Source organism: Penicillium diatomitis, assembly GCF_028827545.1.
Source record: "Penicillium diatomitis strain IBT 30728 chromosome Unknown utg000002l_segment0_segment0, whole genome shotgun sequence".
NCBI lineage: Eukaryota > Fungi > Ascomycota > Eurotiomycetes > Eurotiales > Aspergillaceae > Penicillium > Penicillium diatomitis.
In genome coordinates this window covers 3,144,493-3,167,094 of record NW_026623174.1, presented here as the reverse complement: position 1 = coordinate 3,167,094, position 22,602 = coordinate 3,144,493, and the positions used below count along the sequence as shown (strand labels likewise).

The 22,602-nt window shown below is 50.6% G+C and overlaps 8 protein-coding genes across 8 annotated transcripts; 2 read left to right on the top strand and 6 right to left on the bottom strand.

The window, feature by feature from the left end:
• Positions 1–503: 503 nt before the first annotated feature.
• On the top strand, positions 504–3,018 carry N7539_002188 (E3 ubiquitin-protein ligase HEL2; the record flags this gene model as incomplete). Its single annotated transcript, XM_056931791.1, has 3 exons — positions 504–956; positions 1,038–1,273; positions 1,377–3,018. 3 exons carry the CDS (start codon positions 504–506, stop codon positions 3,016–3,018), a joined length of 2,331 nt encoding a protein of 776 aa, XP_056793822.1.
• Positions 3,019–3,568: 550 nt separating this feature from the next.
• On the bottom strand, positions 3,569–6,484 carry N7539_002187 (MutS family protein MSH4; the record flags this gene model as incomplete). Its single annotated transcript, XM_056931790.1, has 6 exons — positions 3,569–4,983; positions 5,033–5,125; positions 5,185–5,304; positions 5,355–5,508; positions 5,569–5,928; positions 5,990–6,484. Coding segments are annotated over 6 exons (2,637 nt in total), but the record flags the coding sequence as incomplete, so codon positions are not given.
• Positions 6,485–6,842: 358 nt separating this feature from the next.
• EifCb (translation initiation factor eIF3 core subunit b) lies at positions 6,843–9,299 on the top strand (the record flags this gene model as incomplete). Its single annotated transcript, XM_056931789.1, has 4 exons — positions 6,843–6,915; positions 6,996–7,188; positions 7,274–8,807; positions 8,871–9,299. 4 exons carry the CDS (start codon positions 6,843–6,845, stop codon positions 9,297–9,299), a joined length of 2,229 nt encoding a protein of 742 aa, XP_056793820.1.
• A 340-nt stretch (positions 9,300–9,639) lies between these two features.
• Positions 9,640–10,631, bottom strand: N7539_002185 (putative extracellular SCP domain protein Pry1; the record flags this gene model as incomplete). The annotated part of the gene is made up of 2 exons (XM_056931788.1): positions 9,640–10,182; positions 10,305–10,631. The coding sequence occupies 2 exons, from the start codon at positions 10,629–10,631 to the stop codon at positions 9,640–9,642; spliced, it is 870 nt and encodes a 289-aa protein (XP_056793819.1).
• Positions 10,632–11,812: 1,181 nt separating this feature from the next.
• N7539_002184 (uncharacterized protein) lies at positions 11,813–14,635 on the bottom strand (the record flags this gene model as incomplete). Its single annotated transcript, XM_056931787.1, has 3 exons — positions 11,813–12,083; positions 12,174–14,466; positions 14,527–14,635. The coding sequence occupies 3 exons, from the start codon at positions 14,633–14,635 to the stop codon at positions 11,813–11,815; spliced, it is 2,673 nt and encodes an 890-aa protein (XP_056793818.1).
• A 671-nt stretch (positions 14,636–15,306) lies between these two features.
• N7539_002183 (Cysteine dioxygenase) lies at positions 15,307–16,101 on the bottom strand (the record flags this gene model as incomplete). Its single annotated transcript, XM_056931786.1, has 3 exons — positions 15,307–15,419; positions 15,487–15,745; positions 15,805–16,101. The coding sequence occupies 3 exons, from the start codon at positions 16,099–16,101 to the stop codon at positions 15,307–15,309; spliced, it is 669 nt and encodes a 222-aa protein (XP_056793817.1).
• Positions 16,102–16,740: 639 nt separating this feature from the next.
• Positions 16,741–18,429, bottom strand: N7539_002182 (fungal specific transcription factor domain-containing protein; the record flags this gene model as incomplete). Its single annotated transcript, XM_056931785.1, has 1 exon — positions 16,741–18,429. One exon carries the CDS (start codon positions 18,427–18,429, stop codon positions 16,741–16,743), a length of 1,689 nt encoding a protein of 562 aa, XP_056793816.1.
• Positions 18,430–19,256: 827 nt separating this feature from the next.
• N7539_002181 (TDT family transporter) lies at positions 19,257–20,787 on the bottom strand (the record flags this gene model as incomplete). The annotated part of the gene is made up of 5 exons (XM_056931784.1): positions 19,257–19,397; positions 19,476–19,761; positions 19,839–20,135; positions 20,250–20,645; positions 20,702–20,787. Coding segments are annotated over 5 exons (1,206 nt in total), but the record flags the coding sequence as incomplete, so codon positions are not given.
• Between the last annotated feature and the right edge of the window lie 1,815 nt (positions 20,788–22,602).

Sequence of the window (22,602 nt, the reverse complement as noted above, 5' to 3'; positions counted from 1 at the left end):
TGACTACCTAGTGCCTAGGACTAACTTAAATGGCTATGCAATCGCCAGCTTTTTCTCCAGGAACCTTAGTGCGTGGACCTACTGGACAAATGCATTGACAGTTGACAGTGACACAACTCCTGGGCAATACTTAGTTGCTCAAGGTACTCGAAGTGACTTGCGGTCCTGACCATTTATGATTTAGCTCAACTTGCAGCTTGGCACTCACGAATTCTTCCACAATTAGAAGAGCTTTCAGCTCATTGAAACACTTTATTGTTCGCTGGCTCGGATCCTCGCCAATGTAAAGACCACCAAATCCATCCTGGTTGTACTGAGGGACGCGCCGTGCCGCGGTGATGATCAGTCAGCCAAATCACGGCCGCGGGCAGTGGAATTTCCCCCGTCTTCTTCCCCCACCAGGATCTGTCAGGTATTCTCTGGACCGTCACAGTGCTCACTGCTCACTACCTTTGTGAAAGGAAGGATCCGTAGCTTTGAAACAAAGCACACGGCTTCTTGCTATGGCTGACAATACCTCCGCTACTCCTGCACCAGCCTCAGCCCCAGGGCGTGGCAGTGGCCGTCGTCGTGGCCGCGGAGGGACCCATCCTCCTGGTCGTTCTGATAAACCCCACGACACTGCAGATGGCGCCGCCAGAGGGGGCAACCCCCGCGGTCGCGGCGCACGAGGTGGACGCGGTGGTCGTGGACGAGGAGGTGCTGGAGCTCAGGGCAGAGATCAGCAACAAAATGGTGTTAACGACTCGGACTCTCAAGCTGCGCCGACCGCGGCTGTCGAGAACGCGAAAGACGTTCCCGCCGCTACCGATGACGCCGATGATGGTGAAATTTGTTTCATTTGTGCATCGACTGTCGAGCACACGTCCGTGTCACCCTGCAACCATCGCACATGTCATATTTGTGCGCTCCGCCTACGTGCTTTGTACAAAAATAAGGGCTGCGCACACTGTCGAGTAAGTGCTAAGAAGCTTTCCGAGGACGCAGATCTGTGGCTTTGTCGCAAAGACTTTTAACACGATCCTTACCACGGATAGACTGAATCCGCATTTGTTGTCTTCACCGACGATCCTGTCCGCCGATTTGAAGATTTCGATCAGAAAGACTTTGCTCGAACAGATGAGAATTTGGGCATTCTGTACGAGAAAGATGAGATCTTTGAGGACACAGTCTTGTTGCTTCGATACAACTGCCCAGATAAGGACTGCGATGTCGCCTGTCTTGGCTGGCCAGATCTACACCGTCATGTCAAGAGCAAGCACGGGAGGGTGATGTGGTAAGTCATGGACATTTTCTTTATGCGTACTACGGGCCAGTGTTGTTCTCAACAAGTTCGCCTCGTCAATAGGCTAGCCAGCTAATGAGATGTGTGATAGTGATCTCTGCACGCGAAACAAAAAAGTGTTCACCCATGAACATACACTTTTCACCATGGCCGAACTGCGAAAACATGAAAAGCATGGTGATCACAAGCCTGGTTCCATCGACCAGAGTGGCTTCAAAGGCCATCCCGAGTGCGGCTTCTGTCGGATTCGATTCTACGGCGACGACGAACTCTACACTCACTGCCGAGACAAGCACGAACGGTGTCACATTTGTGACCGACGCGCGTCCCACCGTCAACAGCAGTACTACATTGATTACAATGCTCTGGAGAGCCATTTTCAGAAGGATCATTTCTTGTGCCTTGACAAGGAATGTTTGGAGAAGAAATTCATGGTCTTTGAGTCGCAGATGGATTTGAAGGCGCATCAAATCGAGGCTCATCCTAATGGAGTATCCAAGGATGTTCGTCGAGATGCGCGGATGGTCGATCTCGCCGAATTCGACATTCGAACCCCATACCAACCTCAGCGTCAGCGACGCGGGGCCGGTCGTGGGCGGGATCCAAATGCTGAGCCCTTGCCAGTATCCAGTGCTCAGCCGTTGGGCCGCGCGGAACAAGCCTTCCAGCGACAACAAGCTATTCAGAGTGCTCAATCAGTGACGACGCGCAGTTTCGGTGGACAGCTCAGTCGAAATGACACGCAGACAGTGCAAGCACCTTCCCGGTCCGCCGCAGCCACACCAAACCCAGCCTCGCGATCTCGTCCACCCCCAACGGCTGAGCTGGAGAGTCTCAGCATCGCAGCCAGCTCCGAGCCACTGAGTCCACAAGACCAAGCTCGTCGCCTGCGGCACGCTGCAGTCGTCGAGCGTGCCTCAAACCTCCTCCACAACGATGCCACAAAGTTGGCCGAGTTCCGAAAGAGAGTCTCTGACTTCCGTTCATCGTCTATCAGTGCGACAGGGCTCATCGACGCATTCTTCTCTCTCTTCGACACGTCTAGCTCCGAGTTGGGTAAGCTTATCAAAGAACTGGCGGAGATTTACGAGGATGATAGCAAGCGATCCAGCTTGCTCCAGGCATGGAACGACTGGCGAGCTATCAACGAGGACTACCCTGCCCTACCGGGTCCTGGGGGCCTCTTACCTGGCATGTCACCGGGCACCGTGAGTACAGGTGGCAGCCGTGTATTGCGTCTGAAGTCATCTACAGCGCAATCATCACGTTCTGCTGTTGGCCGCAGTGGTGCCAATTCATCCTCGTCCGCCAACCCATTCCCTCCTCTCTCTGCAGCCGTTGGGAGCTCATCTCGCCGTAACAACGCTGCTTCATCAACTCCCTGGGCTGCTGCTGCGCCTCCCTCGTCAATCAGTCGTCCATCCTACACGAACCCCATACCTCGCTCCGCTCCAGCTACATCAAGCAATTCAGCCCGTCCCGGTGCTAGCGCTGATTCGTTCCCCGCCTTGCCTGTGGCTGCCAAGCCAAACGTTCTGATGCCCGGCAAAACTCGTGGGTACGTACGATGGGATGAACAGAAGGCTCCCCCGGCCAACGCCTGGGGTGGTTCCAATCCCTCTTCGGGTATGACGTCCCCGTCCGAGCCATTGGAGGACATGGACGACGATCCTAGCGATGGGAAAAAGGGCAAGAAGAAGAAGGGCAAGCAAACCCTCTTCCACTTTGGATGATCTTCCTGTCCTCTATTCGTTTTGTTTCTGATGACTTAGTGAGCGTTCAAAAAATGCATGGGTAGAATAAAAGAAATGTTTGTGTTGTGATCTTTCTTGAGTGGGATTGATTCCTTTCCGGCGTGTATATATGTCATAATTGAATCCGCACGCCACGAGAGTAACGCCGTTTCTGAAGGTAAAACTGATTGCTTGTTGATGAAACTGCAGCCCATGACACCATCTTCCATGTCTCCACCCTCGGCATGGTTGAATTAGGCTTTTCCGCTAATTCAAACGCCCTCCATTGATCCATTTATCTGATGAGAAATGACGAGTAACGTGGACGGAGTACAAAGCAAGCTCAAAGTGTTGTGATGACCGGGGCAGTGCAGTCCGGCTGCGTTCTAACCAATAGATGCATACAGGTGAGCCTCTTGAAAATGTAACGACTGCACCCTAGCTCATGTCTTGAGGAACCGCTGCACAAAAGTAATAGAAACGTAGGGAGATCGAACACTAGAAGAAGGACTTCGAAACTATGAGCAGATGATCAGTGATTTCAGCTGATTCAAGTGGAACCCGGGCCTTGAGAATCAGAATGGTCGGAATCGAGCAGCAAGGAATCAGAATCAGCTGCGGTTCTTGAAGATGGTCGACAGTCGTCAATCTCTATATCTGAGTGGACTTCTGCACAGCCAGAGGCCCCCAAGGTGTTCTCTCGAGTGCTAGTCGTCTCTCGAGGCTCGCACATACCCTCAGTCTGTGATTCTACATCTTTCTCAAGGCTAGCCAAGTTCAAGATAAAGCGCTGTTGAAGATCGATAAGGTGGTTTCGTAGGGATACGTTGTCCATGAATCCATTATGAGCCATAATGAGCTCTTCCCGAAGACCCAGAAGCAATTTTCGCTTTCGGGCCAAGATAACAGCACGCGAAGAGCTGCTTCGACGCTCCGTCAGTCGATCCATCGACTGTGAGATACGACCGGCTGTCTCCAAGACTTTTGGCGGAAGGTCTACCAGCTTGGCAAGCTGAAGACCATACCTTCGATCTGGGACCGGCCCTTCGGCAATCTGGTACAACATGGTCAGTTTGTTTGCATATGGAGTGATATCGGCCACGAGATGAAGATTGATCACGCCACTTCTTTCGGACAAGATACGGGCAAGGTCATGAAAGTGTGTAGCAAACCAGACCCAAGAATTGCTCGCGAGGAGCGCTTCACTGATGGCAATGGCAATTGCAAGACCGTCCGTTGTACTTGTGCCACGACCGAGCTCATCAATGAAAACCATCGCACCCGGCTGAATGTGTCGAAGGATGAAAGCCATCTCGCGCATTTCTGCAGCAAATGTGGAAACATTGGCATCAAGATCGTCGCTGGTGGCGAATCGTGCAAATAGCTGATGTGTGATCGGGAAAGACGCGTACTGAGCCGGTACAAAACAACCGATATGCGCCATCACAGCCATCAGTGCAATCGATCGAATATAAGTCGACTTCCCACTCATATTACATCCGGTAATAATCTGGAAGCGGGTTTGCGAAGTGGCGCACGCATCGTTTGGGACAAATGAGCTGGAATGGATTCTTTCACGAATCGGGTGCCGGCCCGCTTTTAATGTCAGGGTCGCTGTCAACTCTGGGCGGACATAGTTATAGCTTGTCGCGATTTGAGCAAAGGCTGCCAGCATGTCTAACATCGCTATTGCTTCGCTGGTACGGAACAAGCTTGCCACATCCGCACAAACGTCCACGAGGAGCGTCTGGATCGTTTGATCGCTCATATTGATCACCTCGATGTGAGCATCTGCAATTTTCTGGTTCAACTTGACCAAGTCCAATGTCTGGCATTCGATACGATTCTTCTTGCGATAGACATTAATGAAGACATCCGGTAATGACTCCACCCTTCCTGCTGGAAGACAGATGTAGTACTGACGAGCCGTGTCGTATTTCAGGTCCAGTCGCAGGTCCAAATTTTCTATATGAAGTCAGTGGAGTTACTCGTCAACAAAGAGGGCGCGACTGACCCGCTAGACTTGTGACCAACTCTGCTGCATCCGCATTGGCTTCTTTGTAAATCTGTCTCGCAACATCCAAAAGACTACTTACGCCTGCCTGTTCTCTGTTATCAGTCTTCTTTGCGAAAGCACACTTCTTCTCTGGCAGCTTAAGATCCCACCTTGACGCAATAAATTCGTTGGTTTCGCAAGTCCAAAGGCTTGCTTTGATACGTGATGTTTTCGTTTAGTGTTTTCGCAATCAGCTCTTCCACATTTCGATGACCAGCAGGGTGACAAAGCTAGAATACGACATATCAGACATCAAGTTCACCAATTATCAAATGCCGACTTGCCTCTCGGATAGTGGTCAGTATTTCACTTTGCGCTGGTCCCAGTGCCACATAGATCTTCCTGATCGCAGAAACGAACGTTTTCAGCATGATCACGTAGTTGACCGACTGCTCAATATATTGTGCCGTTCGCCTGGTCGGTACGAGGATAATCTATTTGGCGATATTCATGTAAGCAAACGAATGAAATTCTGCCTGGATTGGAATTCGCACCGACGTCAGCACCCTGTCTGCATCAACAAACCCTTTTAAGGCTTGGCGCACAGATACAAACATGTCTTCCTTGGACGACAAATCTTCAACTGCGTTGTATCTCGCAGTCAACTTGACCCGGTCCGTAGAAGGTTGGAGTATGTTGGCTCGGAGCAGTCTGCCACCCATCGGCGTTGTGGTTGCGTTCAGCAATCCATACAAGCTATCTTTGGATTTAGTGGTTCGGGAGTTTTGGATCAGCTCAAGAGACACGATAGTGCTCAGATCAACAATCATGGATCCTTCTGAAGGCTCAAATCGAATTCTCAAGGAGTGTGCCGCGAATACTTTCTCGAGTTCGACCTCAATATACTTCAAAGCCTAAAACTAGTCAAGATCATTGCAGGACAGCTTCATGCATTGATAATACTGGTCAACTAACCGCTGCAAAGCTGCACGCAGCAAAATAGTTTCTTTCGAGTGTCACCCGAAGGGAGTTCACTTCATCTGGGAATCCAAGACGATCAAGATACTCCAGACCGGATCTGTCAGACCAGCTCCTGCGATCCGCGAATGCGAGAACAGGAGTGGGAAGATTTTCTTCGATGATGTAGCGAAGCTTGGTTCCTTGAGCGGTTCGCATGAACAGTATCTCGCTAGGTTCGAAAATCCCAATTTTGGTCACTGTCTTGACAAAGGTCTGGCTATCACATATTTGGCACAAGACCACTTCAGCTGTCGCAAGGTTCACGAAAGCTATTCCTACCGTTGATGAGACTCCTCGCGACTCACTAAGAGCGCAGATAATGTCCTGGGACGCAGCGCTCGTGGCTGTATTCGTGGGCTTTCTCGTTCCAGTCCGTCGTGTGCTGTCCCTCGCTGTCAGTGTCAAGAAGGAGTCAAGTGTGGACTGCCGAGATATGGTAGACATGTTGAGCTTGTGTCATTATCAAAGACTTGAAGGCTGTTTGATAGTTTTGCGGACTTTCAAGCTCACAAAACCTGTAGGATAGCAGTTCAGGACAAAGTTGATTGACTGATGTCAGTTGGAAGATGAAGATTACTTGCATCCCAGTCTTTTTTTTTGGTATACTTCAGACATGCAACTAAAAGGGAAGGAGCGACCCACCCACTGAGCCTGTCCGGGACTCGATTCTTGGTGGCTGAGTCAGCAAGGTCCGCGCCGCACAAAGAACCCGCTTGGCGGCCAGTTTTGTTTCTGGCCGAAAATCCTCACATCCAAGTCAGCGAATTTGATTTGAACCATCACGGCTGTCGCCTCCAGTCACGCAATCATGGCGCCCAGCTTCGATACCCTGTCCGAGCAGGACTTCCACGAGGAGGAGGAGGAGGAGATTGACTTCTCTGGTAGGTTTCCAGCCTTAAAGGCCAAAATAACCGACCGGTCTGTGGCATGTGCCCCTCCTAACATTAAGTGTGCGCGGCAGATCTCAAGGAGCAGTTCGAAGTCAAGATGGAGGAGGGTCTGGATACTTTCGTCGTCGTCGATGGCCTCCCTGTTGTGCCCGAAGAAAGCCGCCAGAAACTCGTCAAGTTCTTGTTGAGAAAACTCAACACGGTGGGCCGCACCTCCGAGGATGCTGTTTTCATGCCACTCAACGACAAGGGCATGTCTGAAGGGTGCGTATCGGCTATATGGCATTGGATAAAACCTGACATGAGCGGAATGGAGCGATTATTAACTGGACGTGGATTCTTTCTTTAGATACGCCTTCGTTGAGTTCGAGACGCCCGAACAAGCTATTGCCGCCGTGAAGCAGCTGCACGGTGTTCCTCTCGACAAGAAGCACACTCTTGCGGTCAACAAGTTGATGGACATTGAGCGATATGGTCGCGAGGGTCGTATCGAGGAGGAATACCATGCTCCCGAGTTGGAGCCTTTCAAGGAGAGGGAACACCTTCGCTCCTGGATGGCCGATGCCCATGCTCGTGATCAGTTCGCTCTGTACCGCGGTGACAAGGTCGGCGTCTTCTGGAACAACAAGTCCAACCCGCCCGAGAATGTGGTCGACCGCGCCCACTGGACACAACTCTTCGTTCAGTGGTCCCCGAAGGGTACCTTCCTCGCCTCCGTTCATCCTCAAGGTGTCCAGCTCTGGGGCGGCGCCTCCTTCTCCAAGCAGAAACAGTTCCCTCACCCATTCGTACAACTCGTTGAATTCTCCCCTCTGGAAGGCTATCTCACAACATGGTCATCGCGCCCAATTCAGGTCGAAGAAGGACAACCCGTCCTGACCTTCGAGGAGGATGGCAAGAACATCATTGTCTGGGACATCGAGTCTGGCAAGCCTCTACGCTCATTTGTGTCTCACGATCTCGCCGGTGGCCCGGCTGTTGAAGGTGATGTTCAGCCCAAGAAGAAGGTGCAGTGGCCCGCTTTCAAGTGGTCTGCTGATGAGAAGTACTGTGCGCGCATGCTCCAAGGCCAGTCTATCTCAATCTACGAGGTGCCTAACATGAACCTGCTCGGTCGTACGTCGGTGAAGGTCGAGGGAGTCAACGACTTTGAGTGGTCACCCGCCATTGTTACCCGTGAGGGTGTGAAGCAATACGAACAGCTTCTCTGCTTTTGGACCCCTGAGATTGGCAGCAACCCTGCTCGTGTTGCTATGATGAGCGTTCCTTCCAAAGAGATTGTGCGCACTCGTAATCTCTTCAACGTGTCTGACGTCAAGTTGCACTGGCAATCCCAGGGTGCCTACGTGTGCGTCAAGGTTGACCGTCACTCTAAGTCTAAGAAGTCTATGGCCACCAACTTGGAAATTTTCCGTGTCCGCGAGAAGGGTGTCCCAGTCGAGGTCGTGGATAGCTTGAAGGACACCGTCATTAACTTCTCTTGGGAGCCCAACGGCTCTCGTTTCGTCGTCATCACAACCGGCGAGGCTCCCAGCGGTGCCGCGGTCCTCCCCAAGACTTCAGTGTCTTTCTTCGCCCCCGAGAAGAAGGGCAACACTGCGGGCAACTTCAAGCTCGTTCGCACCGTCGAGAAGAAGACGAGCAATGGCATCTACTGGTCCCCCAAGGGCCGCTTCGTGGTTGTCGCAACTGTTCACTCCCAGACCAACTTTGACCTTGACTTCTGGGATATGGATTTCGAGGGTGAGAAGAACGAGGCCGAGAAGGATCTGGCAGCCAACCTTCAATTGATGAAGACTGTGGAGCACTACGGCGTCACCGATATTGAGTGGGACCCCACAGGTCGTTACGTGGTCAGCAGTGCCAGTGTTTGGACTCACTCGGTAAGAATTATTACACTTTATTGACCTCCCACGATGCAACAATAGCTAACACGAAGATTACAGATGGAGAACGGCTGGAACCTGCACACTTTCTCCGGCCAAACTCTGTCCGAAAACCCCACCGAGAAGTTCAAGCAGTTCCTCTGGCGCCCGCGCCCCCCTACCCTCCTTAGCAAGGAGGAACAGAAGCAGGTCCGCAAGAACCTGCGCGAATACTCGAAGGAGTTCGATGAAGAGGACCGATATGCGGTGGACATTGCCAATACCGCCGTCGTCGAGCAGCGCAAGCGCGTGCTCAGCGAGTGGCTTGCTTGGATGCGTCGGGAGAAGGAGATCCAGGCCGAGGAGCGCGAGGCGTTCGGTTTGCCCGAGGATGCCGACTCTCCCAAGCGGGCCAAGGATGCTGTTGCTGTCAACCAGCAGGAAGGCGACACGGTTGTGGAGGAGATTGTCGAAGAGATTGTCGAAGAGACCGAAGAGGTCATCGGTTGATAAATCCAATTGTCTCGTCTCTACGCCCCTCCTCTTTCCGCAAATAATGTGTCTCGTTTGAGATTTCTTTCTTCTTTTGTTGTCACCGGCGTCCAGTGCCTTTGGGGCCCGGCTTTTCTACGTGCCCCATGTTTGTTTTTTTTATGATCCAGCCGTGGTTTTGTGCTGATGATCGGGGACTCTCAAAAATCAATTAGGTTGAGCTGCACGTCCGACACAAGCTCTTGATGTGCAATGTGGATAAGTATGAGGAATGCCTACGAACGCAACAAACCATGTGATCTCTCGCTTAGAAGTTCATTGAAGGCGTAATATAGTCATTATATTCAAACTGCTGTGGTCAGCTGTAAAGGTTCGTCCCGATCATGACAGTCGTGATCGCCACCACAGTAGACCAGAGTAGTGACCGTGTGCTGGTTGCAGTCCACGCCATTGCTCCGCCTGTCTCTTGACTTCCAGAGGCGCTCGTTGATGAGGACGGACTCGTTGACCCATTCGCAGGCTTGACGTTCTCCTTGAAGTATTTGTTGTTGTCGCCGACAATATTTCCCGGCGGTTTATATTCACAGACCACATACCAGCCTTGCGCGCGTGTTGTACCATCGGCCTCTCGTGGCCGAATCCGGTGGTCGTCCATCTTCACATCGTCAGTGTTGAATGCATCATCCCGAATGGACCTCTTGTTCTTGTCAAATCCGCAATTGATAGCTGCACAGCCCACTTCCGTCGTCGATTGCCAAACGAGCTGCGTGAAGTGGCCAGTTTTCTCAGAGAAGCCGGTGGGCTTGTTGAAATTGTACAATTTGACCTCGTCGGCCCACGCATCTACCGCGGCAGATGTGTTTGGATAGCCAAATGCAAGATTTTCGCCATATTGTCCGTCCTTCACATTGAAGCTGCGTTAGCATCAAGTTCTCACGAGTCAATCTCTCGACTCCCATGTAGTGGTTTTCTACTGAAGTGGACAGCCGAGATTGGAAGGCAGCAAATTGTCTTTCTACGTACCGAGTGTTTCCAAAGGCATCCCTTCGCCCATTTGCGTGAGTAGTCCGCGAGCTCATCATTCCAGGATAGAGAATCTGCTTGGTAAATTTTCCGGTAGTTGTTCGTTGTTTTCAACATGGTGTCTTTGAAGTCGTCAAGTGACGTGTACGATGCAGGCATTGGAGCTGTCGGTGTTGCCTCAACGACAGAGGTCCGTTGCACTGTGTTGTATACGGTGACGGCGTCGGCTTCGGGCATGGCATTGGCGTTGCTCCAGACATAGGTGAGGATCAGTAGGGTCTGGAGCAGAGTCCAATATGTACAATTTCTTTGCAAAACTGCAGGCATATTTCTGTGATATGCAGGCGGATTTTGGGACCTTTGTCAAGAGAGCTACGTCCAGAATAATGTCTCGACTTCCAGCTTCTTCTGAAATCTCAAGCCGGATGCTGCGAGTAATAGGTGTTCCTGAAGGGGCTTCCAACAATGCCGAAGGAGGGGGTTTCTCTTCTTTTAGGGCTGGACGTAATCGCAATGCAGCACAGCACCGATGGAGGAGGAGCCCAATCAATCCACGATCTCAAGAATTGTGAATCGAAATGGATCCTGCTGTTGATCGCTAGCGACTAGTCTCTATTTCAGAATAACATGTCAGACTATCGTTTGGTGCCAAAAGAACATGACAACCATGGTTTGATATCCCATGTTTTGATCGCATGGAGTTTGGTACTACTGGAACTTTGGGAATATTTGGTTCAGTTGCAGTAAGTAGTCGCCCGTGGATTCGGCCCATTATTGATCGCTACATTCCTCACGCCACATGGCGATCAATGGGCCCTACCCGAGCGAACACCGTTGGACAAGGAGATGTTGTATTTACTTACCTTTTAACTCAGCTGATCATGATAACTCGAATAAGTACTACTAAACAAAACTTGCCGTGGAGGCCTCGCCGGGTTTAATAATGTGTGAGAAAGATGTCTCAGTACAGCCGCCACAACTCCGCTCTGACGTCAGGTGCAGCTTGATGTTGAGACTTTCCGGCTTGGGCGACTTTCCTGCGAATGTGCTCTCGAAATTCAAGATCGTGAGACTGCATCGCCCTATCGTGCCATGTACGAGCGAGTCTGTTTTGTTCTGGATGAAAGTTCAGGAATTACTTGGTTGTCTATCTCTGGAATAAGCCATCGGGACAGCGCTTATACTACTACTACATCATACTGCAGGAATGACGATTCAAAGCCTTTGTGCTGCAACAAAAATGAATTGTCAGGATCGGCCATCCGAGCATTTATTACACGTCTCATCAATGTCTTGGCCGACGTAGGCCTAGTCCTTTCAATCTAGCCTTTGCGGTGTAGCGAACAACCTTCGCAGTGTGGCATCCCCAGCTGACTCAGGACTATTGGCATGCATCAGCCTGAAGTAGGTGTCAATGGACAATCGAGGGCTAAAATCTTGAGCCTCGTACATCAAATCAACCGCTATGCAATTCGAGGGTATCTTGAAAATGATAAAGTATAATCTATCTACATCAGACGACAGCCAGCGCCATACATGGCTCGCTCTACATCTCCTTTGACCTGATACCAGTCGACTCGGCGCTCGGCAAATTCAGAAACTTCTTCAACCCGCCATATGCCATAAAATCGATCGGCGTCGGCGATGATGGTCGCCAATTCCTTGGCGTCTGACGGATCGATCAGATAGATTTGAGCCAGTTCCCGAAAGGCTTTGAAATAGACCAGGAGCTCGTTGTTCCGAAGGGTTTGGATGAACTTGAAGTAATGGTTCATGTCACTACATTCAAGTCAGTATTGTGGCTAGAGCCGAGCCATGGGGTGGGGTGGGGGGGGGGGGGGAATGGCGGATTTCTCATCTGATACGTACCTGATCAGTTTGAGGGAGCCCTCGATACTGATTCGCTGCCGCTTCAGATGTTTGCAGAGCGCAGTGAACAGGCGCAGGCCAACTTCTTGATTGAACACATCCAGTGTGCTCTTGTCGGTACTACCAACCAACATTTGTGTGTGCGATGACACCACATCGACCACGGCGGCGGCTGCTTGGCTCACCCCCACGTCCATTGTCTGCCGATGAGGATCTGCAGATACACCAGGGTTGAAGTCAGTTGCGAGCTGCCGCGTCGCGAGAATATAATCCACTTCCTCCATGAGAACGTCAATGCCCTTGTTGAGGCCTGCAGCAACACGTTCGTCGAGCATCTGTTCGAACTTTTTCTTTTCCTTGACAGCCGGATCGAGGAAGTCTTGCCGGTCCGTCAACCTCGTCGCAATCAGTTCTTGCTCATAGAACACATCAACCATCTGCAAGATCAGGTCGCCCACATTGACCAGCTCCAGAAAAGTGACCAAAGGCTCAACCCCTGATGAATCACGTTCGTCCTGCTCCCGGGGCCGATAATTTGAGAGATGATCAACAGCTTTGTCAAATCCAACAATGACATGACGGTAGCCCAGCAAACGAAGAAGAGCGACAAAGATGGCCTCGCATTGACGCTTTGCGGCCTGTTCGTACTCGCCGCCCAAGCGTACGAATTGAGCGGCTCGCTCTAGACTCGATTTGGCCGAGTGCACGAGATTCAAGGCAATCTCAATGCTGAAGAGGGATTTGATGCCCTCCATCTTGGTCTTCATGATGGCCGCCTTGGCGGCCAGCTCCGTAGTGGGCGCCTCCTCCAATGTCGGTGTCGCTGGTGAAGCGATGGTAGAAAATCTATTAGACGACTTGACCGCGGTTTCAGCGGCTCCATTTGCTTCGGCATTAGCCGAAGGGCCACCGCTCGCGGCTTTGTTACCCGAAAATCCAGGCAAAATATTCACAGGCATCATAATCACCTTCTTGAACGAGGTCAGAAAATCTCGCTTGTCCGCCTGGCGGTTGATATTGGACATGAGGAACGACTCGGCAGATGCGGCTTGCTCGGAGAGTTGTCGGTCCCAATCGTCGATCGCAGCTTCACATCCTTTTCGGAAGAAGTCGAGTTCCTCCGCAAGGTATAGATCAATATGAGGCTCAAAAATCTGGATGACGACAGGATCAAAGGAGAGTTCGCTTTCTTCGCCGGCACTTCGAATGGGCAAAAGAGATTCGGACAGATTGAGACACTGCACAAACGTGACTGAAACAGCAGTAAGATAGGACTCCATGTTGCTGCGGTGCAGCTCGTCAAAGATAGCTGTGAGAAATGGATAGAGCACATCCTGTCCCACTTTTCTTAAAAATGGCGAGGCAACGTCCAGTTCCAGAGGAAATGCTTGATTCAAAATAGCGATCTCTTCATTGAAGGCCACACTTAGTCTCGTAAAGAAAGCTTGCGTGTGCTGTAGTTTTATTTTGCCCGATGCATCGATGCAGTCCGCCACGGTGCCTAGCTCGCTTCGCCGAGCCATCAAATGGTTGTGGCGTACAAAGGCATCAACGGCCGCTTGGCCGCCATTCAATGTCCAAAGCACGTAAGCATACTTTCGCATATTCCCACCAATGTCTTCAGCTTCGTACGCATTCCGGAACTCCTCCAAAGCCGCCGTCTCGAACAAGGCCACCGTCCGTTGAAGGCGATCTGTCCGGTCTTCACAGCCATCAGTCAAGTCGGACCTGGCAAATGCCGCTAGCTGCGACAACATCTGTGCCCGGGATTGGGGATCTTTATATCGTGCGAAGACAAGCCTGTCCATCGAGGGACCTTTCTGTGCTATGTCGTTGTAAAATGGCGCGAGCGCACCATGTATTCTGCCATATTGATGTCGTGCCTCGCCCCGTATAGACTTGGCGGTACTCAGTATCGTAAGATCTGGGTCATCCTCATCTGTGGCTCCTGATCCCGATGGCAAGCTCGTATTGACCAAGTCAATTTTGTCGAATCCATCGGACAGCTTCTGCTGCACCTCGGAGTCCGGGGCACTCTCAATGAGTATAGACGGTATGGTACCGCTTGCTTGCCCAGTCATGATCTCGTCGTCTCCAAGATGAGGATTGGCGATTGTTCCATAGGATGCCTCAATGTGTTTCCGAGCATCCGCCTCGTTCCAACACCCAATGCGTTTCAAAAGTTGTACCCATCGTGTATCGTCGTATGCCATTTCATGCAGAAGTTTGCTCGAGCGCGCCACGCGGATGAGGTCGACAGGATCCAAGTAGTCCAGTACAGAAGTCATGATCTCTAAATGAAATGAGCGAATCAGCACAGTGTCCCAATGACTGTAAAGTAAGCGCCCCGTACCAGCGGGCAGTGAGGCCCGTGAAATATCCTCCATCGAGGCCATCCGAAGCGAAGCCAGCACATCTCTGCGCGGCTGTACTGGCGTTGTGCCTTTCTTGCCGCTTGACATCATGAATTTCTGTCAATCTTCATGGCCAAACTAGTACGCTGCGGGGTAGACCCGTAAATCGCAAGCTCGAGAAGCGAATTCCCTCTCCTGCGAGCGGCCAGACAGATGCGTCAGAATGTCTCAATTTGTTTCGCAATCTAGACGCCTTTGCAGAGCCTCGAGACTAAGCGAATGTCACCGGGACTGCATAAGCTCACAGCGGTGCCGAAGCTTCGGAGCTTCGGAGCCCAGGGTCGGGGGCCCTTTGGCTGCTACAACCTGCACGGTCCACATAATCCTGGGGACACCGCTTAGCCGAAGAGGGGCAGTATCCCAACTCCCGAGTAGTAGTACTGTTGAGTGTTGACCGCAACGAAAGACGGTCAACCGAGGCTGCAGATGAAAATGAAGAGGATAGAAAAGAATATACACTTCTTCGGATTGTCAAATCTTATCAATTCTGTTCAGTTACGAATACTCGGACTAGTCTTACCAGATGTCGGGTGAAAGTCTCGAAGTTCAAGTTTGATTTGCCTCTTCTGAAAGGCTTGTCAGGGCATGCAAATGGGGATATCTCAAAAAGTCAAGGGCTAAAGCATCAACAAAGCGATTGGGATCTTTCGGGGGTGGCTGGCAAACTGAACACGCTTGTGCAGAGACCCACCCCCATCACGGTCTTATGATTGTCGCCGTTAATTTTCCTGCGGCTTCAGGTGTGAACGCGCCTGCGGAACGTGGCTGGCTGAGCCCGTCGCTTCATCAAAAATATGGTAACCATAATCTGCAGCGTTGGGGGGTGTGTACACTGGACCAGCAGTCATGTGGTTAGCTCTCAGTTGATGCAGAAGATTTCATGGTATGAATAGACTCACAATGGAGCGAGACAGCGATCTGATCACTACTGGGGTTGTGAACTCGGTGGAGACCAATATCATCGGAGATGTAGGTCACCTCATTCATAGCGTATGTGGTCGACGATTTGACTTCGAGAGGCTCATGGTCTCCAGGCTGATGATTGGGGTTCTTGTAGACAGTCTCATGGAGTTCTCCGGCAAGCACTTTCATGATGCAGTGCGCGTTTGCATGGTCATGGATTGGCGAGCCCTTTCCGGGGTTCCACACAAGGAGGAGCTTCGATCGTCAGTGAAAAATTCACATCGCTCGGGGTTGCTTGAAGTCAGATCACTCACAATGTTCGCCTTGTGGTTGATGTTCTCGATGGCATTTCGTGTGTAGTTCTTACTACGGTCGTTGTTGAAATACTGAATCCAGTCGCTTGGATCGGAGACGTACTTCACCAACAAAGACTTCAAGTAGTCCGAGTCAACATCATCGGAGGAGATGCCACCTGCGTATCCCAGATGTTCCTTGATGTCCTTAATCAGCTCGTTCAAACGATATCGTTTCTTCATTTGTCCGCGAGCTCTCGGAGATCCTTTGTCCATCTTGTTGGACGTAGGCGAAAAGGGGATCATAAGAGGAAGCATGTTGACGAGTGGATGGTCCAATTGGAGATACAGGCACTGATCACAAAAGGCTTGCTTGCAAATATCAGAATAGTACTCTGTATCACTTGATATTGAATGTTAAAAATGATGGTTGTTGAGGTTGTGAAATATGCGTGATGATAAGTATCGTGCAATCGCCGACCGGGACCGGAGCAGACAGTCGGCGACTGCACATGATGCGTATGTCGCTCCACCGAACTCCGAGATAAGGTCCGACTTGGTTATCACACGCTCCTCGTGGCTGTACCGTACCACCCACATTTGGATTATTCTAAGGTAATGAAAATTGAAATTTACACATGAGAGACGATCTAATCTTGATGGTAGAAATAGCTTGGATCAAGATAATTGACACCATCATACCCTCGGGAGGAATCGCATTCTGATCGAGCCTGGAAGCTGGCCATGCCTTTATTACACTGTATCGCGTACTCCGCTATGTAGAGGCATTATCTACTCCAGGGATACTGAGGATGTTGAGAAAATAAGAAGGTAGGCCAACAGATCACCTGGGTAGTGACTGATACTTCATAAGTTCATAGTCACCTATATATCTGCTTGAACACGCTCTGATACAGGGCCTCTTGTCATGGTATCATGAGGCTCCTCTCGCCGTCTTTAACCAATCTCAAAATCCGGGATTGTGGTAAAGAACGAATCATTGTAGCAAGTTGGATCAACAAAGCTCGGAAGCATTGGCTGGAAGGCCATATCTTGGCCGTCAGAGATGGCAGTGATGGGTCGAGCCGACTGGGCTGCTGTACGATCCGTACTGGTAGGACTTGCGTCTGCGGGAAAGAATTTACGAAGCGGCTCAGTGCACCACCGTTCCATTGAGTCTGACAAGGCATCTGCTGCAGATGTGCGTAGATGGTTGTATGCGGCATCTGCGAGGCCCCATATTCTTTTCGTGCTCTTCAGACACCCGAGAATCAGCGTGACTCGATTGTAGTGATGGTCAAAGCACTCTTCGGTATGCTTGACCGAAGTCGCTAGTTGGATCATGCCACAGAGCGCCAAGGCAGGGATGACAAACGGCGAGTGTTTGAGGACATTCGGGCAAAGGGAAATAGCATCTGAGATTCGCCGCGAGGCTTCTGTGGCTTTGATACTGTGCACCGGGCGATTCAGTGTAGAGGCCAGATGACGAGAAGCGACAGGCCAGAACTTCTCGTCGGTTTGGGAAAGAACAGGCTGAAGATCACTGCGCGGCAGATGGAGAAGCATAGTTGCATATGCAATCGTGACATGCGCTTGGAACATCATCTCATCGATATTGCCATAGGAGTCGACAATATCTAGCTTTCTTGCAGGCAAATGATTGATCCAGCTGACCAGAGCATTTTCGACCGCCTGCAGATGATCTCGGTGGTAGTCCTTAAGCCTACTTAGCACGAGTGCTCTGCAGAGGATGTCGGTGGCCTCAATGCGATAACTAAAGGAAGAGAATACAGTCTCTTCGGGCGCAAAAACCCGTCGTTTGAAGTCGAGAATCTTTTTGGATGGCGGAATTGGGCAGGTGCCTGTGTAGACCGATTCTTCACACGGCAAGCCTACCTCCGGAGTCATTGTACTGCATAAGAAGGTGTTGCTTTTGGACGGAGCGGCAATCAGAATATCTGTGACATACAACTCCCACCAGGTTCTGCGCAGGCTCTCTGCCTCGATGCTGTTCTCGGGATGCACACTTGTGGCGAACTCACGGCGGTTCATGCCAATGTTCAAAGCGATAGCTATGCCGCGCGAGAGTGCATCCTGCGCTTCCACCCATTCTCCTCGGGCGTAGATCGCGATCGAGTAGATGAGCCAGGCTTGAACCATACATGGTGATCGATCGGCATGACACGTCAACTCAGCCAGTACCTTTTCTCTCTCTTCCTGACCGGGGCTGGATGGGAGATAATGAGATCCGACAAAGTTGACCACCATTTGCAGGAAACGGGGGTATTCCTGGTCGTAATAGACAGCACTGGGCGCCAGAATTGGATGGGCAATGTGGAAGTTCTCATAGTAGAGACGTAGCGACCGGTCATCCTGAGACCATGGATCCCTGTTAGATTGAAACGGTTCTTGGTTTAAACGTAGCCTCGGAGTGATCGTTGACCAAGTGAAGGGCCTTGTCGCACTCGCACGCGGTCCGGGAGTGCTCTCCAGGTCCGGCTGTTCAGGACGCTGTAATGGCAGGGTAAGGGGAGACCGATAATCAGGCTGCATACCCCCTGAAATTCCTGGGCCAAGATCTTGTGATGGTGTCGCACTGAGGTCACCGGCGGCGCTGGCCAGTGGTGCATGGCTATCGGAGCTCATTCGGGGTTTGCGATACCCACCTCTCCGCGAGGGGAGGTACTGACAGAGATATCCATGCTGAGCGCATCGCGAGCAAGTTGGTTTTTGCGCATCGCATTTGAGGTGCTGTTTCCGACATTCGGTGCAAGCTAGTGAGACCAGTCCGGTTCTCTTGGTCCTGGCCATAGCGTCGGGCAGTCGCCGTGCATAGCGAGATTTTGAGTCGGAGAGGTTTACTTCGAGGAACGAGCGTTCGTGCCTTGACCTGTCAAACTCCGGCGAGGCCGCAAGGCAACCACGCCCGACCGTTTTCAAGACTACGACTTTACTTCAATTAGCGCCCAATCTCGCATCATGCTACATGAAATCCGAATACAGTGAGAAAATGTCATTATCTGTACATTGACACTGAGCCCTCTGCGTGAAATGAAGCTGATTCTATTCTCTTCTATCACATTCTCATGCGCATAAACGATCAGTCCTCTACATGTAGCCAACATACTCTTGGGACTCGGGAGGCAAGCATCAATCCCTGGGACACGCAATCGGCGATTAACCCTACCGTCCCTTGCGTGCATGAGCAGCCTTGGCTGCACAAACAACGAAGTGAGGGTATGCTGATGTATATTACTTTACCACAGAGAATCACCGGAGTCACTTGAGTCCAAATGACCAATTTGTGCCTGTAGTGCCAATCCAAAATTGGCCCTAATCATTCTAGAAGGGGGGTTCCATTATATGTCATTCTGCCGATATTCTATTGTAAATGCCTATAGTACAATGCAATTGTGCTCACAGGTGCTGAAGTACAAAAATTAAGTACACCCGACGTCACTATGCTGCTTGAATCACGCTTTTTCGCCGGTGTGAGGCTCGCTGACTCGAAGATCCTTGAGACACGGAGCAACGAAGATATCGCCGCGGACAACACCTTTCACTGTGTGAAAGCTGACCAGCAGCCACAATAGGGCAACAGCGACTGAAAATATCTGTCGTTTGAAATGTTAGACACACCGATGTCTGCCAAGGAACGTATCGTATTCCACATCCTGGGAATATGCACTTACCGTGCCAAGAACGGAGAAGAATTGCGACGGCAGATCGCGCCCAAGGGTACACGTGCAAGTCGTGAAGACGCCCAGTGGGAAAGTCAGTGCCCACCAGCCCATGTTGAAGGGGAACTTTTTCGTGACCAGTAAGGTGGCAATGGCGAAAGTGAGCCACACGAGACCGAATGCCCACATCAAAAGTCCGATCATGGAGCCCACGCTGTAGAAGATATCGCCAGTATTGGGGCCAAAGGTGTTGGTTTGTGGGAAGACCTTCTGGGAGACCTTGCCGAGTCGTTGAATCCTGGCGCAGGGAAAGAGTCAGAATCAGAAGCTCGGGGGGGGGGGGAAGTTGGACTTGTCGAGCACAAGCAGACTTACCCAAACCCGCCCTGACCCAAAGGCCCGAGGGGCAGAAAGACACTGACGAGCATGGCTTTGGGTGGTAGTTTGTGGAAAATGAGGCGTTGCAGGTAGACGCAAATGACCATGAATGCAAAAGGGACACCGATTCCCCAGAGGACGTAGCTAGCCAAAATGGTAGCCAATGCCAGCTGCGCATTTGGCAAGACCTCGGCGACAATAGCACCAGAAGCAGCCGCGACGACACATGAAACTATTGGAAGAAGCACTGCTGCGGTCATAGATGAGAGGTCTGAGGAGCTTTTGTTTGTCGTCCTGCACATCGCATTAGTTATCATTGGCTCCAGGTATCATTGGCTCCAGGTATCATTGGCTCCAGGTCAACGACAAGAATATTCAACCGAGTTGGCCTGGACGGATGTGACTTACAGGAGGAATGGAATTCCAATTGCAACAAGAATTGAGACCACCGCGTCGAATATCCAGATGGCCCAGATGAAATAGGCAGCCCCTGTTCCCCATGATGGAACACAGACGAAGCAAAACATGTTTATCAGTGTCGCAAGACCCATTGGAAATGTTCCGAGGAACAGGGATTGTACTGGGTGATTGAGCATAACTCTGAAAATTTCCGGGTAGAGCACATATCGAAGCAGAGTGGTCGCAAGTATCATCGTGAACAGAACCACGTTCAACACGAAGACGATGATTGAGAGGTAGTATAACCATCGGGCATTGTACGGTAGCGTGTTCAAGAGAATGGAAACAATGCCTGTTCCCATGTTGACTGAAAACCAACTATGTTCCGGAAGAGTAAGAAGCTGCCTTCGCCACAAAACAAAGGAAGAACACAAATTCAATCAAAGTATGTGTACACTTACGCGGGTGTAAAGTTGCGAATGATTCGACGCCAACCACGGTCATGTTTCGGCAAATGTGCCTGTTCTGCATGCCCCTGGTTGCCAGAGTCTGGTCGCGTTTGATTGCATACTGACATACTTCTCTCTTGCCTCACGAACAATTGCCGTGGGAGCTTCAGAGATTTTGGCAGGATGTATAGAAGGGATCCAGGAAGGGTATGGTATTTGTTGTCAGCCCGTGGTGTGAGGTGAAGAAAGGATAATGTATCTTTGAACTTATAAACTTGAGAGAATGAGTCAGTGCTCATCAGGTCAAAGGAGTCGCTTATATTAGGTGCTTTTTCTATAAAAATTTTATTAATAATAATAATAATAATGAAAAAAAAAAGATTCAGGTATCTGCTTAAGGAAGATGAGGTAGGTATCGGCCGAGATGGCTGGAATGGCCGAAAACAACCTCCACAACCGTGACTTCAACCCCATATTTTTGACGGCTGTCGGGTTTTCTGGGTCGCCGTGGATCCCCTTCCATACGGCGATCCTCCTGATTTGAGTCCCCGGAATCTACGACAGAAATCTTCAGCGAACTTCCCAAGTTTCGGCAATTGATGTCAAATTCTGATGAGAATAAATGAAATGAGTGGAATGCCAGCGCATCAGTGGGTAGCTACTTTTTGCAGAACTGAAGCATTCATCAGCAACATACCATCTCATGGATGGACATTATTTCCAAGCCCAACTGGATGGAGAGTAACATGTGTATATTTCACAGCTGCTCGGAACCTAGGTAGCTTGCATGCCTCACTAAATTCATTCCATGGATGAATATCAGCATCTCACCTTCACACCACCTAGCGATACTCTAAGTAGAGAGGCAGAAATTCAAATCAATTCGAGAGGTTGCCCGACAGACTATGACTCTATAGGAAAGATATCTATTGACCTGATGTTGGGACACTGGATTGGAAGCAAGTGTTCCTCGGCGGTCGGTCCCACCTAGGTACTTACCGCGCCACGTTCGTGTGTCAATGACTTCACAAGTTGACATACACCAATCCTCAGCCCGATTAAACGAGTGGTAGATACCTGATTTGAGCCGTTGCAATGTGAAAGCCATACTGCTGGTACCACACATATTAAGACTTGAAAAAGTTGAACAGATGTCTTGGGATGGTAGACTCTCTCTCACGCACCAACATGTCCGCACTCAGTAGGAGTCGAGAGCCGACAAAACCAAAAAGAATGAGCGACGCAGGGATCGAACCTGCAATCTCTTGAGCCGAAATCAAGCGCCTTACCATTAGGCCAGCCGCCCTCCGTGAAAGATATTGGTTTAATGTGACTATATGATGCTTGCTGAAAAATCTCTTTTAGATGCCTGGTCCATGGCGACGGCGATGGAAAGGAGACTTCGTAACGTTCCTTCTTGCGAGAGTCTCACGCCCGTGTAATCCAGAAAGCTGACGCCGATGAGCTCTAGGAGCTGAAAGTCTCATTTTGGACCAGAAAACTCACATAGAGTAGTCTCGTAATATTCCGGAGCTATTAGTGCAGGTAGCGCCGAGGTCAACCTTCAACATTCAATGAGTCAACTACTTATCTACTGCGATGACCGAGAGAGCTGTACGCGACCGAGCTTGAATGAAGATACTCCACGAGTCCACTTGCCCTTCGGCTTTTGTCCTAGCTACAGTTGTACTGCTAGATATTTTACTTTAGCCCATCATTAGTCATCGAGGGCGGCTGGCCTAATGGTAAGGCGCTTGATTTCGGCTCAAGAGATTGCAGGTTCGATCCCTGCGTCGCTCACTGTTTTTGGTTTTGTCGGCTCTCGACTCCTACCGAGTAGTGAGTACGGACATCCAAGCCACGGCATCAGCCGGGATTGAAGAGGTCCCAAGGTTTCCAGTGTCTTTTTTGCT